This window comes from Leucoraja erinacea, chromosome 15 (genome assembly GCF_028641065.1).
Source record: "Leucoraja erinacea ecotype New England chromosome 15, Leri_hhj_1, whole genome shotgun sequence".
Taxonomy (NCBI): domain Eukaryota; kingdom Metazoa; phylum Chordata; class Chondrichthyes; order Rajiformes; family Rajidae; genus Leucoraja; species Leucoraja erinaceus.
Window position 1 is genome coordinate 6,596,701 of NC_073391.1, and position 25,559 is coordinate 6,622,259.

Consider the following 25,559-nt stretch of genomic DNA (forward strand, 5'->3'; position numbering starts at 1 on the left):
GAGTAAGGGTATCGACTTGAAACGTCACCCATTCCTTCACTCCTTCGATGCTGTCTCACCCGCTGAGTTTTTCCAACATTTTGTCTACCTCAGACAATCTTTGATTTGTCTTTACTGGACTTTATCTTGCACGAAACATTATTCACATTATTCCCTTTATCATGCATTTGTACACTATGGATGGCTCGATTGGAATCATGTATTGTCTTTCCGTTGACTGGTTAGCACGCAACAAAGCTTTTCCCTGTACCTCCATGCACGTGACAATAAACTAAACTGAACATATAAATACAAATCAAAATCTGTGCTATAAATAGTTTTTTTCTTTTTGGAATAGCACAAAAATAGGCTGGACAGCTAAGGTTCAAAGAGCTCTTTCTCATTTGGATCCTTTAAATTATGGTCTTATGCCACTCGACCAGGATAATATTTAATAACTCATTTATTGGCAGTCTGAAAACCTGTTAATTTGGTGAGATGCTGCACCTGCTAAGCAATGGCTGTAAAATATCTCAAATTTTCAACCTACCGGAAAATAAATTTATCTTACACAATAGACAATAGATGCAGGAGTAGGCCATTCGGCCCTTTGAGCCAGCACTGCCATTCAATGTGATCATGGCTGATCATCCACAATCAGTACCCCGATCCTGCCTTCTCCCCATATCCCTTGACTATGCTATCTTTAAGAGCTCTGTCTAGCTCTCTCTTGAAAGCATCCAGAGAACCAGCCTCCACCACCCTCTGAGGGAGAGAGTTCCACAGACTCACAACTCTGTGTGAAAACGTTTTTCCTCACCTCCGTTCCAAATGGCTTAACCCTTATCCTTAAACTGTGGCCCCTGGTTCTGGACTCCCCCAACATCTTCAACTATATTGTACCTATATGTAATAATGGCTAATACTTTACTGATTTTTTTATTAATCAATAATATAAGGTCATAGAAGTTAGGAAGTCATGTTGCAGTTGTATAAGACGTTGGTGAGAATGCATTTAGTGTATTGTGTTCCGTTCTATTATAGGAAATATTGTCAAGCTTGAAAGGGTTCAGCGAAGCTTTACAAGGATGTTGCTGGGACTAGACTAGAGGGCTAGCTATAGGGAGTGGTTGAATAGGCTGGGTCTCTATTCATTAAAGCACAGGAGGATGAGGGCTGATGTTATAGATGTGTATAAAATCATGAGGGGAATAGATAGGGCAGATGCACAGAATCTCTTGCACAGAATAGAGGATTCAAGGACCAGAGGACATAGGTTCAAGGTGAAGGGGAAAAGATTTAATAGGAATCTGAGGGGTAACGTTTTCACAAAAAGAGTGGAGGGTGCATGGAACAAGCTGCCAGATGAGGTAGTTGAGGCTGTGACCATCCTAACATTTTTAAGAAACAGTTATGGACAGGTACATAGACAGGACATGTTTGGAGGGATATGGACCAAATACAGGCAGATGGGACTAGTGTAGCTGGGACATGTTGGCTGCTGTGGGCAAGTTGGGCTGAAGGACATGTTGTATCACTCTATGAATCTTTGACTCCAGTGATCAGTCTGAAGAAGGGTCTCCACCCGAAACATCACCCATTCCTTTTCTCCAGAGATGATGCCTTTTCCGCTGAGTTACTCCAACATTTTGTGTCTATCTTCAATTCATACCAGCATCTGCAGGTCTTTCCTTCACATAAGGTCATAGTGATCTTGTATTAAGTGAATATATTATGCACATCAAAAATGATATGCATTATTCATTAATGGATTATTCTTGATTGTCCCTAAATTTTAAATGCTTGGTTTGGAAACATAGAAATTAGGTGCAGGAGTAGGCCATGCAATATGATCATGGCTGATCATCCAACTCAGTGTCCTGTACCTACCTTCTCTCCATACCCCCTGATCCCTTTAGCCACAAGGGCCACATCTAACTCCCTCTTAAATATAGCCAATGAACTGGCCTCAACTACCTTCTGTGGCAGAGAATTCCAGAGATTCGCCACTCTCTGTGTGAAAAATGTTTTTCTCATCTCAGTCCTAAAAGATTTCCCCTTATCCTTAAACTGTGACCCCTTGTTCTAGACTTCCCCAACACCGGGAACAATCTTCCTGCATCTAGCCTGTCCAACCCCTTAAGAATTTTGTAAGTTTCTATAAGATCCCCCTCAATCTTCTAAATTCTAGCGAGTACAAGCTGAGTCTATCCAGCCTTTCTTCATATGAAAGTCCTGACATCTCAGGAATCAGTCTGGTGAACCTTCTCTGCACTCCCTCTATGGCAAGAATGTCTTTTCTCAGATTAGGAGACCAAAACTGTACGCAATACTCCAGGTGTGGTCTCACCAAGACCCTGTCCAACTGCAGAAGAACCTCCCTGCTCCTATACTCAAATCATTTTGCTATGAATGCTAACATACCATTCGCTTTCTTCACTGCCTGCTGCACCTGCATGCCTTCTTTCAATGACTGGTGTACCATGACACCCAGGTCTCGCTGCATCTCCCCCTTTCCTAATTGGCCACCTTTCAGATAATAATCTACTTTCCTGTTTTTGCCACCAAAGTGGATAACCTCACATTTATCCACATTATACTGCATCTGCCATGCATTTGCCCACTCACCCAGCCTATCCAAGTCAACTTGCAGCCTCCTAGCATCCTCCTCACAGCTAACGTTGCCCCCCAGCTTCGTGTCATCCGCAAACTTGGAGATGTTGCATTCAATTCACTCGTCCAAATCAATAATATATATTGTAAATAGCTGGGGTCCCAGTACTGAGCCTTGCGGTACCCCACTAGTCACTGCCTGCCATTGTGAAAAGGACCTGTTTACTCCTACTCTTTGCTTCCTGCCAGCCAATTCTCTATTCACATCAATACTGACCCCCCAATGCCATGTGCTTTAAGTTTGTATACTAATCTCTTATGTGGGACCTTGTCGAAAGCCTTCTGAAAATCCAGATATAACACATCCACTTGTTCTCCCTTATCCACACTACTAGTTACATCCTCGAAAAATTCTATAAGATTCGTCAGACATGATTTACCTTTCATAAATCCATGCTGACTTTGTCCTATGATTTCACCACTTTCCAAGTGTGCTGCTATCCCATCTTTAATAACTGACTCTAGCAGTTTCCCCACTACCGATGTTAGGCTAACTGGTCTGTAATTCCCCAGTTTTCTCGCTCCCTCCCTTTTTAAAAAGTGAGGTTACATTAGCTACCCTCCAATCCTCAGGAACTACTCCAGAATCTAAAGAGTTAAAAAAAAAATTATCATTAATGCATCCACTATTTCTGCGGTTACTTCCTTAAGTACTCTGGGATGCAGCCTATCTGGCCGTGGGGATTTATTGGCCTTTAATCTATTTAATATAACTAATACCACTTCCCGGCTAACCTGGATTTCACTCAGTTCCTCCATCTCATTTGACCCCCGGTCCCCTGCTATTTCTGGCAGATTATTTATGTCTTCCTTATTTAAGACAGAACCAAAGTAGTTATTCAATTGGTCTGCCATGTCTTTGTTCCCCATGATCAATTCACCTGTTTCTGACTGCAAGGGACCTACATTTGTTTTAACTAATCTTTTTCTCTTCACATATCTATAAAAAACTTTTGCAGTCAGTTTTTATGTTCCCTGCCAGTTTTCTATCATAATCTATTTTCCCTTTCCTAATTGAGCCGTTTGTCCCCTGCTGCACTCTGAATTTCTCCCAGTCCTCTGGTAGGCTGCTTTTTCTGGCTAATTTGTATGCTTCATCTTTTGTTTTGATACTATCCCTGATTTTCCTTGTTATCCACGGATGCACTACCTTCCCTGATTTTTTCTTTTGCCAAACTGGGATGAACAATTGTTGTAGTTCATCCATGCAGTCTTTATATGCCTTCCATTGCATATCCACCATCAACCCTTTAAGAATCAATTGTCAGTCTATCTTGGCCAATTCACGTCTCATACCCTCAAAGTTACCTTTCTTTAAGTTCAGGACCCTTGTTTCTGAATTAACAATGTTACTCTCCATCCTAATGAAGAACTCAACCATATTATGGTCACTCTTGCCCAAGGGGCCACACAACAAGGCTGCTAACTAACCCTTCCTCATTACTCAATACCCAATCTAGAATAGCCTGATCTCTCGTTGGTTCCTCTACATGTTGGTTTAGAAAACTATCCCGCATACATTCCAAGAAATCCTCTTCCTCAGCACCCTTGCCAATTTGATTCACCCAATCTATATGTAGATTGAAGTCACCCATTATAACTGTTTTACCTTTGTTGCACGCATTTCTCATTTCCTGTTTGATGCCATCCCCAACTCCACTACTACTGTTAGGTGGCCTGTACACAACTCCCACTAGCGTTTTCTGCCCCTTAGTGTTTCGCAGCTCTACCCATATCGATTCCACATCCTCCAAGCTAATGTCTTTCCTTTCTATTGCGTTAATCTCCTCTCTAACCAGCAACGCTACCTCACCTCCTTTTCCTTTCTGTCTATCCCTCCTGAATATTGAATATCCCTGGATGTTCAGCTCCCAGCCTTGGTCACCCTGGAGCCATGTCTCCGTGATCCAACTATATCATAGTCATTAATAGCTATTTGCACATTCAACTCATCCACCTTATTACGAATGCTCCTTGCATTGAGACACAAAGCCTTCAGGTTTTACAACACTCTTACCCCTTATACAATTATGTTGAAAAGTGGCCCTTTTTGATTTTTGCCCTGGATTTGTCTGCCTGCCACTTTTACTTTTCACCTTGCTACCTATTGCTTCTACCCTCATTTTACACCCCTCTGTCTCTACGCTCACACATTTAAGAAACCCTTTCCCTTTAACTCCATCCACAACTATCCCATTTGACACCCCACTCCCCTTATTCAGTTTAAAACCACCCATGTAACAGTGGCAAACCTGCCTGCCAGAATGCTGGTCCCCCACCTGTTAAGATGCAATCCGTCCCATTTGTACAGTTCCCCCTTACCCCAAAACAGATCCCAGTGATCTAAGAATCTAAATCCCTGCCCCGTGCACCAGTTCCTCAGCCACACATTCAGGTCCCGTATCTCCCTGTTCCTGCTCTCGCCAGCACGAGGAACTGGAAGCAAACCGGAGATAACAACCCTGGAGGTCCTGCTTTTCAGCATTTTTCCGAGCTCTCTAAAGTCACGCTGCAGAATATTCATCCCCTTCTTTCCGACATCATTTGTGCCGACATGCACTACCACTTCTGGCTGTTCACCTTCGCCCTTGAGGATTTTCTGCACTCTGTCCATGACATCCTGGACCCTGGCACCAGGAAGGCAGCACACCATTCTCGAATCCCATCTGTTGCTGCAGAAAACCCTGTCCATACCTCTCACAATGGAGTCTCCAACTACAATGGCCTTGCCTGACGTTGGCCTCTTTGGTTTTGGCTCAACAGCCCTATTTGCTTCGCAAGCCAGTCCGCCACTCAGTGTAATAACGTCTTCTGTCCCAACAGCTTCTAAGTGGGTGAACCTGTTCACAAGAGGTACAACACCCGGGGACATTTGCATTCCATGCTTCCCTCCCTTTCTCACCGTCATCCACCTTCTCTCTTCCAGTACCTTAGGTGTAACAATCTTACTGTAGGACTTGTCGAGGAACAACTCAGTTTCTCAGACGAACCTGAGGTCATCCACTTGCTTCTCCAGTTCCCCAACACGGTCCTTCAGGAGCTCTACCTGGATGCACTTCTCACATTTGTAGCAGCCAGAGGCACCAGCAGTGTCCTTGACCTCCCACATACTGCAAGCATCGCATTGAATCAGCATGCCTGACATCTCCTTCTTTCGTCTCTCCCTCTCCAGCGTTATGTGTAGCCTCCTCTCCAAAGACTCTCGAGCCAAAGACTCACACTTTTCTCACGGGCCACTTCCCTCACAAGGCCGCTCCCTCACTGTCACTTCTTAAGAGCCGTCTTGCTTATATTGACTGATAAATTGCCTAATTTGCCAATTTACAAACCAAATTCCTCAGTTTTTAACTGTTTTCCCCCTCTGACTCGTTTCTAACTCTCCTCCCACTTGGGCTAGAGCCAATCAGTGTTTTCTCCTGCTTATCTTTCTTGCTGTTGCTTCCAAATCAACAGGAGCTCTGAGTAATTTTCTATTTCTATTAATTTGGTGCTGATAGATCACAATTTCAAATGGAGATAGATGGTGGTGCAGAACCACAATAAACATTTTATTACCAATGCACAACAATACACAGTACAATGAAATTGTTTAAAACATATACTTGCTGTATTGGAGGAATCTATTTTATATAGTAATTAAGAGATAACTGATGTTATTCACAGAAAAAACAATCAACAGAGTAAGTGATCTGAGAGTTGTACCTTGAGTGCCTCAGTAATTGAAGGTCTTTCTGCGGATGTTCTCTTTGCCATATCCAGCAGCAACATCTTGAGATTTTTGGACAAGGGTAACTTTTGATTCAATGGAGCATTGAATTTAGCTGCTGTCCACAAAATGGCCGCAACTCCATAAACACAGACCTGTTGAGAAAATATTTCTATTCAATAAAATCTACACAATACCCACATGATTTAACAGTGAAAGATCCCCAATTTAATTAACAAACCTTTTCAGTAATAACTCCTTGCTTAACAAATTCAGGTGCTAGGTAGAATGAATCCAGATTACCTAAAGGAAAGGAACGCACATCAGTAAACCAAAGTTCACAGTTGCTGTTCACAATTGCTATTATTTAATTTATTTTATCAGAACTCAAAATATACAAAACAAAGCCTTACCATTGTTCACTGATGACACAAACAGGACTTCTCCACTGGGATCTATGTATGCAGACTCGAGACAGAGGTATTCTATAAAATATATTTAAAAAAATGACCAAACTGTTACCAACAATTGTTCCCAGCAGTTGACCAATTTAGAAGGCTAACCTAATTCATTAACTGGACATTTTACACAATAGGAATAAAGTCATGAGTACACACTTGCCATTGAGCTTGTGAAAGGTCTACTTACTGTATGCAGTTGAAATGGCACGTGTGTTTTATCTATGCTACCATAAATATATCAAATACATCATTGTGATTGAATTTTAAATGCTGGAGCACCTTGGCAAGCAAATTAATAGATGAAGAGAGAAAAGAATGAAGATCGAAAGGAATGATTTGATATAAAAAGGAAAAATTAATGATGAGAAAGACGTATTGTGGGAAATAAAGTGTTGGAAGTTAGAGAATGAACTAATTACAAAGCAAAATGTGACCTCCATTCTCCTCTGCACAACAAATGTGGGTGGCACGGTGGCAAAGTGATTGAGCTACTACCTTAGAGTGCCAGAGACCCGGGTTCAATCCTGGCTAAGGGTGTTGGCTGTACAGAGTTTGTATGTTCTCCCTGTGACCTGTGTGGGTTTTCGCCGAGATCTTCGGTTTCCTCCCACACTCCAAAGACGTATAAGTTTGTAGGTTCATTGAATTGGTATAATTGTAAATTATCCCTAGTTTGTGTAGTGTTAGCGTGTGGGGATAGCTAGTCGGAGCGGACTCGGTGGGCCGAAGAGATACAACATTTCCACGTTGTATCTCTAAAATAAACTAAACTAGACAGAGAAGGAGATCAAGACAACAATGTTCATGTGTATTTTATAAAAAGACACGAGTCTTCATACTCCTAAAGAACTTCATATTTAAGTCACAAAACAATGTTAAGCAGAAAATGTTTTTCAAGCAGAAAATACCAACCCAAATGGAAAATCCTTTGTCCAAAAGTTCCTTAAAAATCTAGAAATTTGACTCAATTATAGAAAGGAGCTGAGAGGCAGTTGTGTTCTACAGCACCAAACATGGCTTTAAAGAGAGGGAACTGTTAAGGGCTTGTCCCATTTAGGCTATTTTTAGTCGACTGCCAGTGACTGTCATAGTCGTAGCAGGTCGCTGAAAAACCGGTGACTGGACTCCCCCCTTCGACATAAAATATGAAATAGAATAATTACTTTAACAACAAAAAAAAACAGTCAGCACCGGCGACAACCTACATCACCTGCTGCAACCTTCGTTAACTTGGCGACAATTGCTACAGCATCTTCGTCAGGAGAAGTCAAGCTACGCTCAATGGTGTCAATCCCACTGTCACTGACTGTCTGAAAAACTTTCAACATGTTGAAAATCCAGCGGTGACCAGAAAGACGCTACGATTCTTTGGGCGACTGAGGAGACGACTCAAGACTATACAGGCGAGACCCCGGCGACCATATGGGCAACCTAAAAAATCGCCTAAGTGGGACAGGCCCTTAAGATACACACAAAGGTGAAGAAGCTGAGCAGAATACTTCAAAGGTTATAATAAAGTTCTATTTTTGAAAGTAGTTCTCAAAAGGAAAAAACATCAATACACAAAAATAATTACAGGAGAATGATAATAATTCACTTGCCATCATTCTTAACCTAAAGATATGTCTTTGCCTGATTATAAACAGTTATAAGCAACAAAACAGAGGAAGAATATTATCATTCTCAAACATGTAGCTGGCAATAGGGACTGGAAAGCCCAAGAATATAAATCAATGCACAAAATGATTTAAAAAAAAGTGATCAATGAATGCAGCACACATGATGAAAGAATGTTGAAAAAATGTATCAGCTGGGCTTGTATCCACTAGATTTTAAAAGGTTGAGAGGGGATCTTATAGAAACATAAAACATTATTTAGGGATTGGACAGGCTAGATGCAGGAAAAATGTCCAGAACCAGGAGTCACGGTTTAAGAATAAGGGGTAGGCCATTTAGAACTGAGATGAGGCATAAACCTTTTCACCCAGAGAGTTGTGAATCTGTGGAATAATCTGTCACAGAAGACAATGGAGGCCAATTCACTGGATGCTTTCAAGAGAGAGTTAGATTTAGTTCTTAGGGCTAACTGAATCAAGGTATATGGGGAAAAAACAGGAACGGGATACTAATTTTAAACATTAGACAATAGGTGCAGGAGTAGGCCATTCAGCCCTTCGAGCTAGTGCCGCCATTCAATGTGATCATGACTGATTATCCCGTATCAGTACCCTGTTCCTGCCTTCTCCCCATATCCCCTGACTCCACTATCTTTAAGAGTCCTATCTAGCTCCAGCTTGAATGATCAGACATGATCATATTGAATGGCGGTGCTGGCTTGAAGGGCCGAATGGCCTACTCCTGCACCTATTTCCTGTGTTTCTATGTTTCTACATACAGGAAGAAAATTCTGTTCATTGCGAGAGGGATAAATCAAGGGGTGAATCACCTCAACCATTCATGTTGCTGTCTTCACAACATAACCATCACCAGCTAGGGCAGTGCCCTTTCATGTGTTATCAAGGGTGGTACTTGGTTGTACCTAGTTGGATACTCATGGAGGAGTTCAAATGCCACAGTGGAAATGCAGGCAGTAAAATGAATCCCCAAACCATATATAAATTATTTATCAATAACAACAGCACTGTAATTCATTGACAAATAATGAGAAGGGAAAATGCACAATTGTAACTGTGAGCAGAACGCTGTTTGAGAACAATTGTATTCTTTCTCTGCTTTGTTACATAACTGCTTGATATCAAACAAAGACATACTGTTAGGTTAAGAATTATGGCAAGGGAATTATTAAATGGGATGTTTTTCAATCTCGTAAGTGAAATAATGTACCTAAATAATTAAGATAATGTTTGTTCTTCAGAGAATGGTAAGAGGCTGTGAACAGCTATGTTAGGCTAAAGCTCAAAATAGTTATTGAAATGGAATATGTGTATAATTGTGGATGCCGAGCTTTGAATTTGCTACTTTCAGAAGTACATATCTCATTTTGATAATAAATCAGACTAAAGAAAAAAAAATGTTTCCATTTAATGATGGCAGTTGCTGTGCCCTGAGTTTCTAACACCCCTTGGACTTTACAGTCATTAATAACTTCTCCTATCTACATTCGTTTTTTACCTTTTATTCCCAATGTGTTGACTTACTGTGAGGAGAAACTGTGCAGATAACAGGTAACTACCGATATCTTAAAATGAAACATTTCTTCATATTTATGCCTGTGGATTTCAGCAGATTGTCCAAATTTAGATGACTCACATCTCTAATTTACCAGATTATTGGCCAATAATCAGGATGGGATATTTTCTTCCCCGTTCACAGTAACTGTGTTGACTAAGATTGATGAACAATTAATAGGCCAATGATTTTCTAGTCTGACCACTAGGATTAACATTGCACAACATTCAACTGCAGCAAGCTTCTAGGAGTCTTTGTAGCTCACCTTTGTACAATATGTTAGTAAGTCACTTCCAACGATATCAATAATATCTGTTACTAAGTCTAGTCACCTACTGGTTACTGGTCGCCTAATGTAACAATGGCACACGCAAATGTACTGTAGTACCCGAGGGCAGCACGGTGGCGTAGCAGTAGAGCTACTGCTTTACAGCCCCAGAGACCCGGGTTCGATCCTGACTATGGGTTCTTGCTTGTCTGTACGGAGTTTGTATGTTCTCCCAGTGACCGCGTAAGTTTTCTCCAAGATCTTCAGTTTTCTCCCACACTCCAAAGACATAGAGTCTGAATAAGGGTTTCGACCAGAAATGTCGCCAATTCCTTCTCTCCATAGATGATGCCTCACCCGCTGAGTTACTCCAGCATTTTGTGTCTACCTTCGATTTTACCAGCATCTGCAGTTCTTTCTTAAACAGGTTTGTAGGTTCATTGGCTTGGTAGAAATGTAAAATTATCCCTAGTGCGTGTATGCTAGCGTTAATGTGCAGGGATCACTGGTCGGTGCGGACTTGGTGGGCTGAAGGGCTTCTTTCTGTGCTGAATCTCTAAACTAAACTAAACTATTTTGGATTACAGAGAGCAGAATTTTAAAAAGTTACTTATAACATGCAATAGTTATCAATAAACAATAATTTTACTTCGGAGTCACGTGAGGGACTACGTGAAGAACCCACCCAGCGCGCAGGCGCGGCATTACGTCAGCAGTGCAACAGCGGCAGCAGCTGGAGCCAGGCTCTCCAGCTGCAGCATAAAGACGAGACCTCAGGTAAGTGCCTTTTTTGTTACAGAGTCGCGCTAGAGAGAATAATGGCCTCTCGCAAGCGACCAGCCAGGAGGACTGCCTGCCCTACTCCACCCGAGGACGGGTCCATAGCGGGACGGCAGCCTCTCGCAGCGGAGGAGCTTTTTCAACGCTCCCGCTCACCCGACACCGAGCCGCCCCCAGTGCTGCAGATTTCAACGCCCCGCACAGGGAGGAAGGCGACACATAAAACCGACCGGCCGGTGTCCTCCGATGAATCGGAGGAACGGGAACACTCTCCCCCACCGAAAAGGGGAGACGCTCGGATAAGCTGCATGAGGCAGCTCCTCGAGCGTATGATAAATGAGGAGATGCGGCATCTCCCAGGAGGACGGGCTTTGGCCTCCTCCTCTCCACACCCTTCTGTACCCTCTATGTTCGAGGGCAGTAAGGGAGGCCAGGACTGGGCTGGCCTATCCCAAGGGCAGGCGGAGGATATCGTCAGCATGCCGGGCGTGCCGGAAGAAGAGCTACTGGGTGTAGTGGGCCGATATGCGGCACCACCAACAACTGGGATGGTGTTGCCACCCAGAATGGCGGCAACTATAAACAGGCTGTCCAACAACCCAGCGCCCGAACGACAGGCGCTGCTATTTGGTGCGGATCTGGCCAAAAGGCTGAAGGAGTTGGAAGAGGCGGCAAAACCAGTAGGCCTCATGAGGGCAGGGCCAGGACCGAGCAGGGTGAAGACACCCAGTTGGCCGCACGCCTCGGCAGCCACCAGCAGATACCGAGCTGGTGAAAGCCTGGTGACCGCCTCCCACTACCCCCAGTGCTCTTTTTTAGAGCGGGGCCCAGGGCGGAGCCGTGGGAAGATGCGCCGCCCCACCGCAGCACCAACACGGACAACCTTGGGCCAGACCCACCGGAAACGACCCCACAAGTGAACATGGAGGTAGGTGGGTCTGGTTCCTGTCAACATACACAGACAAAGGGTGTAGTATTAACAGGGGGACGTTTGAGGTTCTTCAAGCATGTTTGGTGCTCCCTTACTAACAATCAGTTTATACTCAACAGTATTAGTGGATACAAAATTGAGTTCAAACCAGGCGTAGAACCGCCAGTTCAGCACATGCCCCAAAGGGTGTTCCTTCCCTCGGCAGTTGAGAAGGTAGAAGGACAAGCTGAACTTGATCGGCTCGTGGCTAAAGGCATCATAGAAATGACCACACACGAGCCGCAAGAATTTGTATCAAATATTTTTCTCAAAACCAAAAAAGATGGTGGATGTCGCATTATTATTGATCTGACATCACTCAATCAGTCTGTTGAGTATCAACATTTCAAAATGGAGACATTTGTCACTGCCAGACAACTGATCTCCAAGGGATACTACATGGCAAGCATAGATATCAAAGATGCTTACTATTTGGTACCCATTCATAAAGATTACTTTAAATATCTGAAATTTATCTGGAGGGGCCAGCTATGGCAGTACCGAGCTTTGCCCAATGGTTTAACGACAGCTCCCAGACTATTCACGAAAATTCTTAAAGTGGCCATGAAGAAATTGAGAGAACTAAAACATTTAGTAGTGGCCTATCTGGACGATGTTCTCATATTAGGAAGAACACGGGAACAAGCTGTCGCAGGAGTGTTAGCCACTAAACAACTCCTTGAAACTTTGGGTTTTATCCTTCACCCAGATAAATCAATATTGGAGCCTACTACTACTAACATGGATTACTTAGGCTTCACTATTGACACGATTCACATGACTGTCACTCTGCCCAGAAACAAAACAGTTTCACTCATTGAAGCTTGTAGCCATTTAATTGCTACACCGCAACCTAGAATACGGCATGTAGCCAGAGTTATTGGCTCTATAGTAGTAGCATTTCCGGCTGCCCAACATGGGCCCTTGCATTATCAAAATCTACAAAGAGCAAGGACTCATGCATTACGCCTTCATAGGGGGCATTATGATCGCAAAATGGATTTACCCGCTGAAGCCAAATCAGAACTTCAGTGGTGGGTTGACAATATTTGGCACAGTCACAGTCCTATCGCCGTAACCAATCCTAACATAACCATTGCAACGGATGCCAGTGCTTTAGGCTGGGGAGCTACTAACTCCATAGACAACACAGGTGGCAGATGGACTAACTCAGAGGCATCGCTACTACAATCACTGGGCATTAACTTTTTGGAAATGCTCGCCGCCTTTTATGGGCTAAAAGCATATGCATCTGGTATGCGGCACGTGCATGTTAGAATTATGATCGACAACACTACGGCAGTATCTTATATCCAGCACATGGGTGGCATTAAATCAGTATCATGCGACAAATTAACTGCTATAATCTGGCAATGGTGTGTCGAGAGACATATTTGGCTATCAGCTGCCTATTTACCAGGCAAGCTAAATTTAGTGGCGGACACCAGGTCACGAAAATTCAACGACAACATCGAATGGATGTTGGACCCAAAATTATTTGCTAAAATTGTCAAGCAATATGGTACGCCAGATATAGATTTGTTTGCGTCTAGGTTAAATCACCAACTACCCATGTATGTGGCTTGGGAACCAGACCCAGAGGCAGCAGCGGTAGATGCCTTCACGCTGGATTGGGGAAATTTCTTTTTCTATGCTTTCCCTCCCTTCTGCCTCATCAGTCGGGTACTCCAGAAAATTCAGGCAGACTCAGCCTCTGGCATTCTGGTCGTGCCCGACTGGCCTACCCAACCATGGTTCCCAATGTTCCACGACATGGTGGTAGAGACACCAATGGTCCTTCAACACCACCCCCAATTATTGACTCACCCGGTAACTGGCATTAGCCATCCATGCCACCAAAAATTGAAACTCCTGGTTTCCAGATTTTGAACAGGCCTTACCGGGGATTGGGGTTATCAGACAGAACAATCACCACCATGTCGGCATCCCTGCGAGTTTCCACCAAGAAACAGTACCTGACCTTCATCAGGAAATGGGAACAGTACTGTCTGGACGCAGGGACATCCTACAAGACGGCTTCGATCTCGGATGTGCTGGAGTTCCTGGCCCACCTGCACCATGATCTCAAGATGAGCTACAGTGCCATCAATACGGCTCGGAGCGCACTGTCCGCATACCTCATGCCGATAGAACAGCATAGTGTGGGATCCCACCCTCTAGTCATCAGACTCCTTAAGGGGATCTTTAATACCAAACCCCCTACACCTAGATACACTCACATGTGGGATGTGAGTGTAGTTCTGACACACCTTCGAGGTTGGCCTCTGGTGGGATCCCTGAGCCTGGAACAGGCCACTTATAAAACCCTCATGCTCATGGCGCTTGTCTCAGCTCAAAGGGTTCAGTCGCTCCATCAGCTAAATCTGAACTACATGGTGACCACCCCAGATACCATTACTTTCACCATGCCGGGGTTGGTAAAACAAAGTAGACCAGGTACATCAAACTCCCCGTTGATCTTCCGGGCTTACCCTCCAGAACCTAGGCTGTGTGTGGTGACCCACCTTCATCATTATCTAGACACAACCCAAACGCTTAGAGGGAGAGAGAAAGCCTTATGGGTTAGCCACAGAAAGCCTTTTGGACGGGTAACCAGCCCCAAACATTATCCAGATGGTTGAAACAGGTCCTCAGCATGGCAGGGATTAACACAAATGTTTTAAATCCCATTCAACCAGGGCAGCGTCCACCTCAGCGGCGGATAGGATGCAGGTTCCCCTAGACCACATCCTCAGAGCAGCGGGATGGTCAAGGGAATCGACATTCCAACGATTTTACAAGAAACCGCTGATGGAACAGGACGTCTTTGCGGATACCATTTTAAAAACCGCAAAGTTATGATTTAAAGCCCATGGGAGCTATTTTGTTTTTTTGTTATAGTTAATAAACATTTCTTTTATAACTAAACAAACTTGTTGGTCTCTAGCTACCACTTCCTCCCTCGATGATCTTTCGGCAGTGAGTGATATAACTGTTACACGGTTTGAAATCACAGACCTTTGAAGTCTTCACGTAGTCACTCACGTGACTCCGAAGTAAAATAGTAAGATTAAACGAGTACTTACCAGTATGAAGTTTGATCTGTATTTTATGAGGAGTTACGATGAGGGATTACGTGCCCTCCGCTCCCACCCTCATTATATAGATCAAATTCGGACTAATGTCTCGTTGGTCTTCACTATCTTTACTTCAACTAGTGTCTATCTGTGATTCCACACCGCTGCTTGGAAGTATGCCGCGCCTGCGCGCTGGGTGGGTTCTTCACGTAATCCCTCATCGTAACTCCTCATAAAATACAGATCAAACTTCGTACTGGTAAGTACTCGTTTAATCTTACTATTAAACCACCAAATCAATTGTGCTATTCCTGTCACGTAAACACAAAAAGAAAAAAAATGCACAATTCAAAAGAACAACTCTTGAGAAACTTTATCACAATGGTTGTACAATACCTGGATAATCTTTGCAGTGCTTCAGACTGATCAAACACTCATGGCAGAGAGCCCACAGTTCATGATCCCTCAGAGATTTATTATCCTCAGAGAGAAGTTCCTTGAGTGAAATGCACTATTTTAAGAGAAAGAAATAGAGTCAGCACTCTGGACATATTTACCTCAGTGTATTTGCAATCTACTTGCTATGACCAGGTTAATTCCCGGGATGGCGGGACTGTCATATGTTGATAGAATGGAGCGGCTGGGCTTGTGTACTCTGGAATTTAGAAGGATGAAAGGGTAACTTATTGAAACATATAAGATTATTAAGGGTTTGGACACGCTAGAGGCAGTAAACATGTTCCCGATGTTAGGGGAGTCCAGAACCAGGGGCCACAGTTTAAGAATAAGGGGTAAGCCATTTAGAATGGAGATGAGAAAACACTTCTTCACACAGAGAGTTGTGAGTCTGTGGAATTCAGAGGGTGGTGAAGGATAGTTCTCTGGATACTTTCAAGAGAGAGCTTGATAGAGCGTTTAAAGATAGCGGAGTCAGAGGATATAGGGAGCAGGCAAGAATGGGGTACTGATTGGGGATGATCAACCATGATCACATTCAATGGCGGTGCTGGCTCGAAGGGCCAAATGGCCTACTCCTGCACCTATTATCCATTGACTACATTAATGCTAAGTGTAAGTTTGAAAACGCAAATTACACAGGCAGAGTTTAGCAAACATAAAGTCATCCCCTATTAATGTTGTTCATCATGACAATCAGGCACTAATTTCTATCAAGCTGTTATCGACATATGATGATGATCTTGCAGCCCGGAGAAAATAATCATGGTAAGATGGATGCAACTAAAACTATTCCTTAGAAGTGAGAGGCTGGTTGATTTTTATTTCTTTAAGGGAGCTTGTGAATTAATATGGAAGAGTAGGATTGCACAGAACTCAAGAAATTTGGAGGGCAGCAAGATGGCACAGCATTAACGGTGGCATTTCACAGCTTCTAGATCCAAGGTTCAATCCTGACTTTGTGCTCTCAGTGCCGAGTTTGCACATTCTCTTTGGGTGTCTCTGCTGGATCCTATACATTCTTCCTTCACCTCTAAGGTACACTGATAAATTACCTTCTTGCATAGGCATGTAGCAAAATAATCACAGAGGAGATGATGGCACGTGAGAAAATAAGTTGTTAAGTTGTAGGCTACAGGGCGCAGTGGGACTTAGAACATAGAACAATGCAGCACGGGAACAGGCACATTGACATACAATGTCCGTGCCAAACATGATGGCAAGACCAACTCTTATCTGCCTGCACATAATCCATATCCCGCCACTCCCTGCGTATCCATGCGATTATCCAATGTCTCCTAAATGCCATTATCGTATCCACTTCCACCATCACCCCCCCAGCAGCACATTGCCCTTGAAACATTGCCCCTCTCACATCAAAGCTAAGCCCTCTAGTATTTGATTTTTCCATTTGGGGAAAAAGGTTCTGACTTTTTACCCCATCCTATATATTGTGTAGTTTTATATACTTCTATCAATTATTCACTCAAGCTCCAGTCTTTGAGAGAAAACATTCCAAATCTGCCTAACTTCTTCCTGTGCCTAATATCCCCAAACCCAGGCATCATTCTCGTAAACCTCATCTGCACTCTTTGTGAAGCCTTCTTGTAATAGAGCGACCAGAACTACATGCAATTCTCCAGATGTGACCTAACCAAAGACCCTGATCATGAGTTTCTGACTCTTATACTCAATGGCCCCACCAACGAAGGAAAACATACCATATGCCTTCTCTATCCACTTGTGTTGCTGCTTTCAGGGAGCATTGGAATTGGAACCCAAGATCCCTCCACACATCAATGTTGTTAAGGGACTAGCCATTAATTGTATATTTTCCCCTTACATTCAACCCCCCCAAAGTGCATGCTTGCTTGCATTGAACTCCATTTGCCATTTCTCTGCCTCATTGACCTAGGTAATTGATCCAAGTCCCCCCTCAGCCTTCTAAACGCCAGTGAGTACTGGCCCAGTGCTGTCAAACGCTCATCATATGCTAATCCACTTATTCATGGAATCATTCTTGTAAACCTTCTCTGGATCCTCTCCAGAGCAAGCACATCCTTCCTACATTTCAACAACTAAAATACTACAATTCTATTTTGTAGAAAAAAACATGCTTAGGAATACCTGCTTAGGAATAACAAATACCTGCTGATCGCCCGGATATTCTGCAGGACAATTATCAGTAGCTCTGATGGGAGGCAGTGGCTCAATGTCTTCATCTTCACAGTGTTGTGTGATATTTCTAAACAGCAGAACATTGTTTTGTGATAAATCATTTACACTAGGGGAATGGCTTTGTTTGGAATCATTTCTGTGATTACTACCAGAAGTTCTTGCTGCAGTTGAAATATGATTACTCATGTTAAAAACATGTCCTCTTGTTGCTGGGACATTGTTACTGCAGTGTCCTGCTGCGGTATTTGATTCTAGTAAGATTCCACACGGTGGCAAAGGGCCCAGTTGGCTTGGCGTGTGTCTGAAGAAGGAACTGATATTGGTGAGAATTTAGATTTCAGCTTTTTAATGGAAGACTTTTTCCCTATAACAGAGGAATATTTTACGAATTGTTCTGAGCTTTCATCGAATGTAGAGTTAAGAATACTGGACAGATTCTTATTTATTGCTTCTACACTGGCGACCTTGCGGATGTGCTCACTTGAACTATTTGCAGACAGCCTTCCGAAAGGAAGGCTATTCCTTGCGAGAAAACAAACATCATTATTCTGAGTCCTAAACTGTGCCTTCTGAGAGCAGTCTTTACTACTTAGTATGTCCAAAGAATACAGAGATTCTGCTGCAATATTGGAAAGTGAAACTGGAGAAGGAATAGGCGTGAAAGAGCCGTCAAGGTCCATCTTGGAATGAAGCTGTTGCTGGGCACTGTCTGCCATTTCTGTTGGTAATTTAGGCAATATTCTCTTCCTGGTTGAGGATCGTTTTGAAGGAAGAGATAAATTGCTGTCAGCCTGTTCTCCTTTGGTTTTCCCATCAGCAATGGCATCGGCAAGGTCCAGGGACAGCTCTCCCTCATTTCCCACCCATTTCTCTGCTGCATTAGTAGTGTCTTCTGAGTCTTGTTGCAGAACCTCAAGGATTTCAGTTGTGGAATCATCTGGATCTACATCCTGAGCATCCTTCTCAGCCTGGCAGACAAGCTCAATGGTACCACTGGTAAGCATGCTTAAGTCACATGCCAGATCCTCGGTACTTGAAGACCCATCCGCTGGATTACGTTCACTTGTTTGTAGTTCGTGACCTACACCTGCCTGCCGCTTTTTCTCTTTATAGGTTTCTTCACTTCCATCTATGAAAAGATTTTGAAAACATATATTAATAAAATACTAGGTTCCGTTTAATTTAAGGAGAAACTACACAGACACATGTGATTAACAAGATACATTCCATAAAGAATACATCTATTATGACCAATTTATTTCCAATGAATGAAACATAGTTTTCCATAAAGATGCTTTTGCATTTTAACCCAAGTACTTCAATTTGTCATACCTAATGAAATCATTGTTTACAAAAATGTTTGTCTTTTATGTGGTACTGTTTTGTCGGTAGGAAATTGTTTTTGCCTATTAATGCTCTGCAAAATTTGTATCTGAATTTTACCACCAATTATATTTACTTTTTCATATTTCATGACACTAAAGCCATGAATCTCTTTCAATACTAATATCAAGGCAGACACTCTGTTAATCTGAGGAACAACAGTAGCACATAAAAGGCAAACATTTTTGTAAACAATGTATTCATTACGTATAACAAATTGAAGTACAATGCAAAATGCAAATGCATGAGAATTTCGATCAGTGATGTGCAATAAGGAATTATGCAACAGAACAAGGCACACACAAAATGCTGGAGTAACTCAGCGAGACAGGCAGCATCTCTGGAGACAAGGCATGGACAACATTTCGGGTCAAGACCCTTCTTCAGACAATCAAGGTAAAGAAGGGTCTCGACCCGAAACGTCACCCATTCCTTCTTTTCAGAGATGTTGCCTGCCCTGCTGAATTGCTCCAGCATTTTGTGTCTATCTTCAATTTAAACCACCGTCTGCAGTTCCTCCCTACACAACAGAACTAGGTAAGTGGGCACAAAGGTGACTGATCGCAGACAAAGTACTGCAGGAACTCAGCAGATCAAGCAGGATCCATGGATGGAATGGATAGGTGATATTTCAGGTCCAGAATTTCTTCACCCTGATTGTAGTGGGGGAGGGGGATGGGGTGGAGAAAGCTACAAAAGAGGTGCGGATAGGTCAAAACCTGGATAGGCAGATATAGGTGCGTGGGGTGAGGTGGGGTGGGGGGGTTGGTTGGCAGATGTTTGGCGTAAGTGACAAAGACCAGAGGTGGAAAGGAACCAAAAAGATGTCAGATTGGGAGAGAAGAGGAGGAGTGAAATGTAAAGCTGGTGGGAAGGAAATGAGTGGAAGAGGGTGAAGGGAGGAGAAAGTGGCAGAATGAAGGGGAAATGGGGATGGGGATGGGAGGTGCTTGTACACAGGAGGGAAAATGAAGAGGGCGTGGGAGAAGCCAATGAATGAATGAATGAATGAATCTCTTTATTGTCATTGCACATGGTACAACAAAATTTAAAAGTCAATCCCACGGTGCAATTCACAAGTGCAATTTTAAATATATAAGATAAGGTAAAAATACATACATATAAAAAAGAATAAAACATTAGAGATAAATAACAATAGCAGCATAGATGTGGACTGGGGTGGGGTGGGGTTAGGAAAGGGAAGGGTGTGGGTGTTGAAATTGGAGAATTCAGTATTGGGTTGAAAGCCACCCAAGTGCACTATGAGGCGCTGTTCCTCCAGTTTGTGTGTGACCTCACTCTGGCAAAGGTGGAGGCCAAAGACAGAAAGGTTGGTATGGAAGTGGGAAGGGGAGTTAAAATGGTTAGCAAAATGGTTAATTAAAGCCATCTGTTTAACTGATATACTTGTTCTCTTTCCATAGCACTAATTATTTATAGGTTGAATCTTTATTTTTATTACAGCACTCGGTTGTAGCAAATTCTAGTTCCGTAGTGTGCGTTTTATAAATGTCAAGTAACACATCGGTTAAAGTATGGAGAAAAGCCAAGTTACACATTAGTTAAAATAAAGGAAATTAAAATTACTGAAATGTGCATGGACATTTATGGCACGTGAACCACCAGACATCATTTTTTCCATTTATACATTTCTCAAGCACTGGGCTCACTATCAAAGCCAGCATTTATTTTTCCCAAGATGATGATGTTCATGATGAGCTGATATTCCTTCAGGGAAAGATACGCCCACATTGCTGTTGGGTAGGGAGCTCCAAGATTTAGCTTGGTGAGGGTGTGAACACATGCAAAGCTAATACTTGCCAGTGGTATGCAGTGTAGGCCAATAATTACATCAATCTGATTTGAATGCAGAGCTCCTACGCTCCTGCTAAAATCTGCCTTAACCTTGAGCAGCTGAAGATGAGCTCAGTACTGTCCTCTCTCGCGGCCTCGCGGGCCGGCGGAGGAGCCTCGCGGGTTGACAGAGTCCGCGGCTCCCTGGGTCGGTGCCACGGAGGCGTCCGGAGAAGACCCGGCAGTGTCAGTGGAGAGGTCGGAGCGGCGGTCGACGACGGCACCGACCGACGGACAAGGACGAGGACGGACGCGTGGAAGTGAGGACGCCGCTGCCGAGGGGAGGAACAAAGGAGGAGCTGGTGTGGGGGACTACTGTGTGGGACAGGGGGGTATTTGTGACCTTGTAAGTGCCCATTTGCGTACCTTAGGTGTGCAAGCAAGCAATTTCACTGTGATTTGTCACATATGACAATAAAGTATTCAATTCAATTTAATTCACCAGCCAGACAGCAGTTCTGACCTCCCATCGGTACCTTGGTACACGTGACAATAAGAAACAAAACTAATCTTAAATAAACAGTACCAGGATGGAGCACCCACCTGTATTATTTATGGATCAACTATTTTCATGTTACTTGCTGACTGGTTTATCTTATTCAAACAATTCCAACTACCTTTGGTGCTTTTTAGAGTTGCCTGAAGTTGATAACATTTGCTTGGAATGGCTTGGCAGTTGTGCCAAGTCCACAGTGAATGTGGGAAAATGAACAGAGGCCCTGCAGAGCAGAACAAGCTGCCAGAAGAGAGAGGAGGAGGAAGAGGCAAGATTTGCAGGAAAAGATCACTTCTACTCAGACTGAGTGAGCATCAAGGCTCCTCTGGTTACTTTTATGCAGGAATTTATTCCAGGGAAGCGTGAGAGATTTTTGCAACTTCTTGCAATTTGCTATTCACCATTGCATTGCTTTGCACCTATCAATCATCTCTACCAATGACAATGCACACCTAAAATTCAAATTCATTTCTCCTTCATTTCAGCAAGGCATTTGATAGGGTTCTGCATAGAAGGCTGTTCTGGATCACAGGATCAAATGAAGATGAGAGCTCATGGTATCAAAGGGCAGATACCAGCATGGATCGCAGGTTGGCTGAAAGGCAGAAGGCAAAGAGTGGCAATAAAGGGTGCTTTTTCTGATTGGCTGCCAGTGACTAGCGGAGTGCCACAGGGGTCAGTGTTGGGGCCGCTACTCTTCACGTTGTATATTAATGATTTGGATGAGGGATTGAAGGCTTTGTGGCCAAGTTTGCAGATGATAAGAAAATAGGTGGAAGGGCAGGTAGTGCAGAGAAAGCATAGTCTGCAGAAGGACTTGGACAGGTTGGGAATGTGGGCAGAGAAGTGGCAGATGGAATATAGTGTAGCAAAATGTGGAGTCCTGCATTTTTGTTGTTGGAATAAAGGCGTAGACTATTTGTTAAAGAATAAGAGAGAATCCAGAAATCGTAAATGCCCAAAGGGACTTGGGAGTGCTGTTCCAAGATTCCCCAAAAGGTTAATCTCCAGGTCGAATCGGTAGTAAAGAAGGCAAATGCAATGTTAGCATTTATTTCAAGAGGGCTTGTGCACAAAAGCAGGGATGTAATGCTGAGGCTTTATGAGGGGTTGGCCAGGCCACATTTAGAGTATTGTTGGCAATTTTGAGCAGCATATTTGAGGAAGGATCTGCTGGCCTTGGAGAGGGTGCAGAGGAGGTTTACAAGAATGATCCCAGCAATGAGTGGGCTAACTTATAATGAGTGTTTGACGGCACTGGGTCTCTACTCGCTGGTGTTTTCAAGAATGAGGGGGGACCTCATTGAAACATACTGATTAGTGAAAGGCTTGGATAAGGTGGATGTGGAGAGGATATTTCCACTAGTGGGAGAGTCTAGGATTAGTCATAGCCTCAGAATGAAAGGAAGTTCCTTTAGGAAAGAGATGGGAAGGAATTTCTCTAGTCAGAAGGTGGTGAATCCGTGGAATTCTTGGCCACAGAAGGTTTTGGATGCCAAGTCAATGGATATTTTTAAAGCAGAGAAAGAAATTCTTGATTAGTTCGGGGGTCAGGGGTTATGGGGAGAAAGCAGGAGAATGAGGTTAGGAGGAAGAGATAGATCAGCCATGATTGAATGGTAGAGTAGACTTGATGGGCCAAATGGCGTAATTCTGCTCCTATTACCTATGACCTTCAGGCAGGGGCAATTTGCGGCAAAGGGCCTGCTTCTGTCCTATATAGCTCTCTGACTATGACATATGATGATCCTAGTATCTGTTTTTCTGGGGACTATTGCTCGTAGTCTCTTTTATCTATTCAACTTGCCTAAGGGTTCTTGGAGCATAAAAAGGATCTTATCTGGATGCATCACTGCTTGTTTTGGCAACTGAACTGCTTTGCCAAAGACCATGGGGAATTGCAGAGTTGGAAACACAGCCCAGTCCATCATGAAGATCAGCCTCCCCCTCTATGACTCCATCTTTATGTTGCCTGGGGGAAATAGCCACATAATCTTTAGGAGGGCACATCATCCGAGGATGTACACTCCATTGAGGATAAATGGGGATCCTGTGGATAGGGTGAACTGTTTTAAATATCTGGGAGTCCACATCTCCGAGGATATGACATGGGCATCACACGCCTCAGCACTGGTGAGTAAGGCAAGGCAGCTCCTTTACCACCTCAGGCAATTGAGGAAATTCAGAGTGTCTCCGAGGATCCCCCAGTGCTTCTACGCAGCTGCGGTGGAAAGCATCTTGTCCGGGAACATTACCATCTGGTTTGGGAATTGCTCTGCCAAGGACAAGAAGGCTCTGCAGAGAGTAGTGCGTTCAGCCGAACGCACTATGGGAACCTCACTCGCCCCCCTGCAGGAACTATACAACAGGAGGTGCAACTCCAGAGCAAATAAAATCATGGGAGACCCCTTCCACCCCTGCAACGGACTGTTCCAGCTGCTACGGTCAGGCAAACGCCTCCGTTGCCATGCGGTGAGAACGGAGAGGTTGAGAAGGAGTTTCTTCCCAGAGGCAATTCGGACTGTAAACACCTATCTCACCAGGGACTAACTCTACTGAACGTTTTTCCTTCCATTATTTATTATGTAAAAGAATATGTGTGTTATGATTGTGTTTATAATTTGTTTGGTTGTTTTGTTGTTTGTCTTTTGCACAAAAGTCCGCGAGCATTGCCACTTTCATTTCACTGCACATCTCGTATGTGTATGTGACAAATAAACTTGACTTGACTTGACTTGACTTGACTAATCGAGGAACACTCACATCCCGATCATTGTCTCTTCACCCCATCTCCCGGCAGTAAGACAACATAAAAGCTTAAAAAGTCTCATTTCTTTCTAGACGCAAGAAAAGCTTCTTCTCCGCTTTATCAGACGCTCATAAATGCCCGATCTTCCAATCTACCTCATTGTGGACCTTGCACTTTTTAAATTTACTTTTTACTTGTACTTTCTCTTTATTTGCACTCTGTTTATTTTCTCATTTGCAATATCATGTATAATATGATTTATGTGGATAGCGCGCATGACTGTATCTTGGTACATGTGACAATAATGAATAAATACCAATGCCAATGATTTCAATTACTGCTATTAGTTTCGAGCTCGCATTGTATTATGAACACAATAGCACTGTCCATCATTAAAATATTAATGTGTTGCCTACCTTGAAAAGCACCCACTGATTCAATTGAAAGTACTCTTCTGCCGATGGCTGAGAGATTACGGCAAATAATATCGGACGATAAAGCATTTCAGTTTTTCCTCACATGTGCTGAGGACAATCTGTGGAAAACAAGTTAATGAACAGTGTTAAAACCCACTTCTTCACATGGTTTGCAATTTTGAAAATCTTTTGCTGGAAGGGACTGAGTGATATCGTGTGTGAGCATGCCATCTTGTAACCAGTAGCTTCTGGTTTTGACAGGCAAATTAAACAAATCGGAATCATCTGCCGTTTGTAACAGTCCAAAGTGAAATGACTTGGGATAATCATTATTCATTTTGAATAGTAGAATATAAAACCAGAGTACAGCCCGACAATTGCTGATCATATCAAGACCACAGATGGGCTACATCCCATAATTAATCGTGACCATTCTGAATATAACTGCCAAAACCTAACAGCTTAAACAGCAGTCAAATTCTGCCTTTCAGTGCCAGGAAACACTGGTACATGGCAAAATGTCAAGACCATAATGAATAAGTCAGTTAAGTGCATTGACAGGTACATGGAAAAGTATTATAGCATTGCAGAAGATTGACTTAAAGAGGGACAGATTGGAAACTCAAGCCCCTGTCCCACTTAGGAGACCTAAACAGCAACCTTTGGTGACCTTGCCCGCCACCCAAAAAAAATTCAAGGTCGAGGTGACCTGCAACCTCCGACCACCTCCCACGCACATGTTGAAAACCTTCCTCAACTATGAAGAAAACCTGGCATCGACTAGACCTGCGACTAAAAAATCATCGATTTTTAAAACGGCAACCTATTTTTAGTCGAGGCCAGTTTTAATCACGATGAAAAAATAGCAGCAACCTAGATGAAGCCTCGACCACGCGGAAACCACTTTCGACCATTAGGGAGAGT

General features: G+C 43.3%; 1 protein-coding gene across 1 annotated transcript in view; it reads right to left on the reverse strand.

Annotated features, from left to right (window-relative positions):
* The window catches only part of LOC129703922 (kinase non-catalytic C-lobe domain-containing protein 1), a 191,076-nt gene that overhangs the window by 92,326 nt on the left and 73,191 nt on the right, over window positions 1–25,559 (reverse strand). The window contains 8 exon segments of the mRNA XM_055646635.1: window positions 6,355–6,513; window positions 6,600–6,661; window positions 6,772–6,843; window positions 15,500–15,614; window positions 17,708–18,034; window positions 18,037–18,866; window positions 24,636–24,717; window positions 24,719–24,754. Coding sequence (XP_055502610.1) covers window positions 6,355–6,513; window positions 6,600–6,661; window positions 6,772–6,843; window positions 15,500–15,614; window positions 17,708–18,034; window positions 18,037–18,866; window positions 24,636–24,717; window positions 24,719–24,754 — 1,683 coding nt within the window.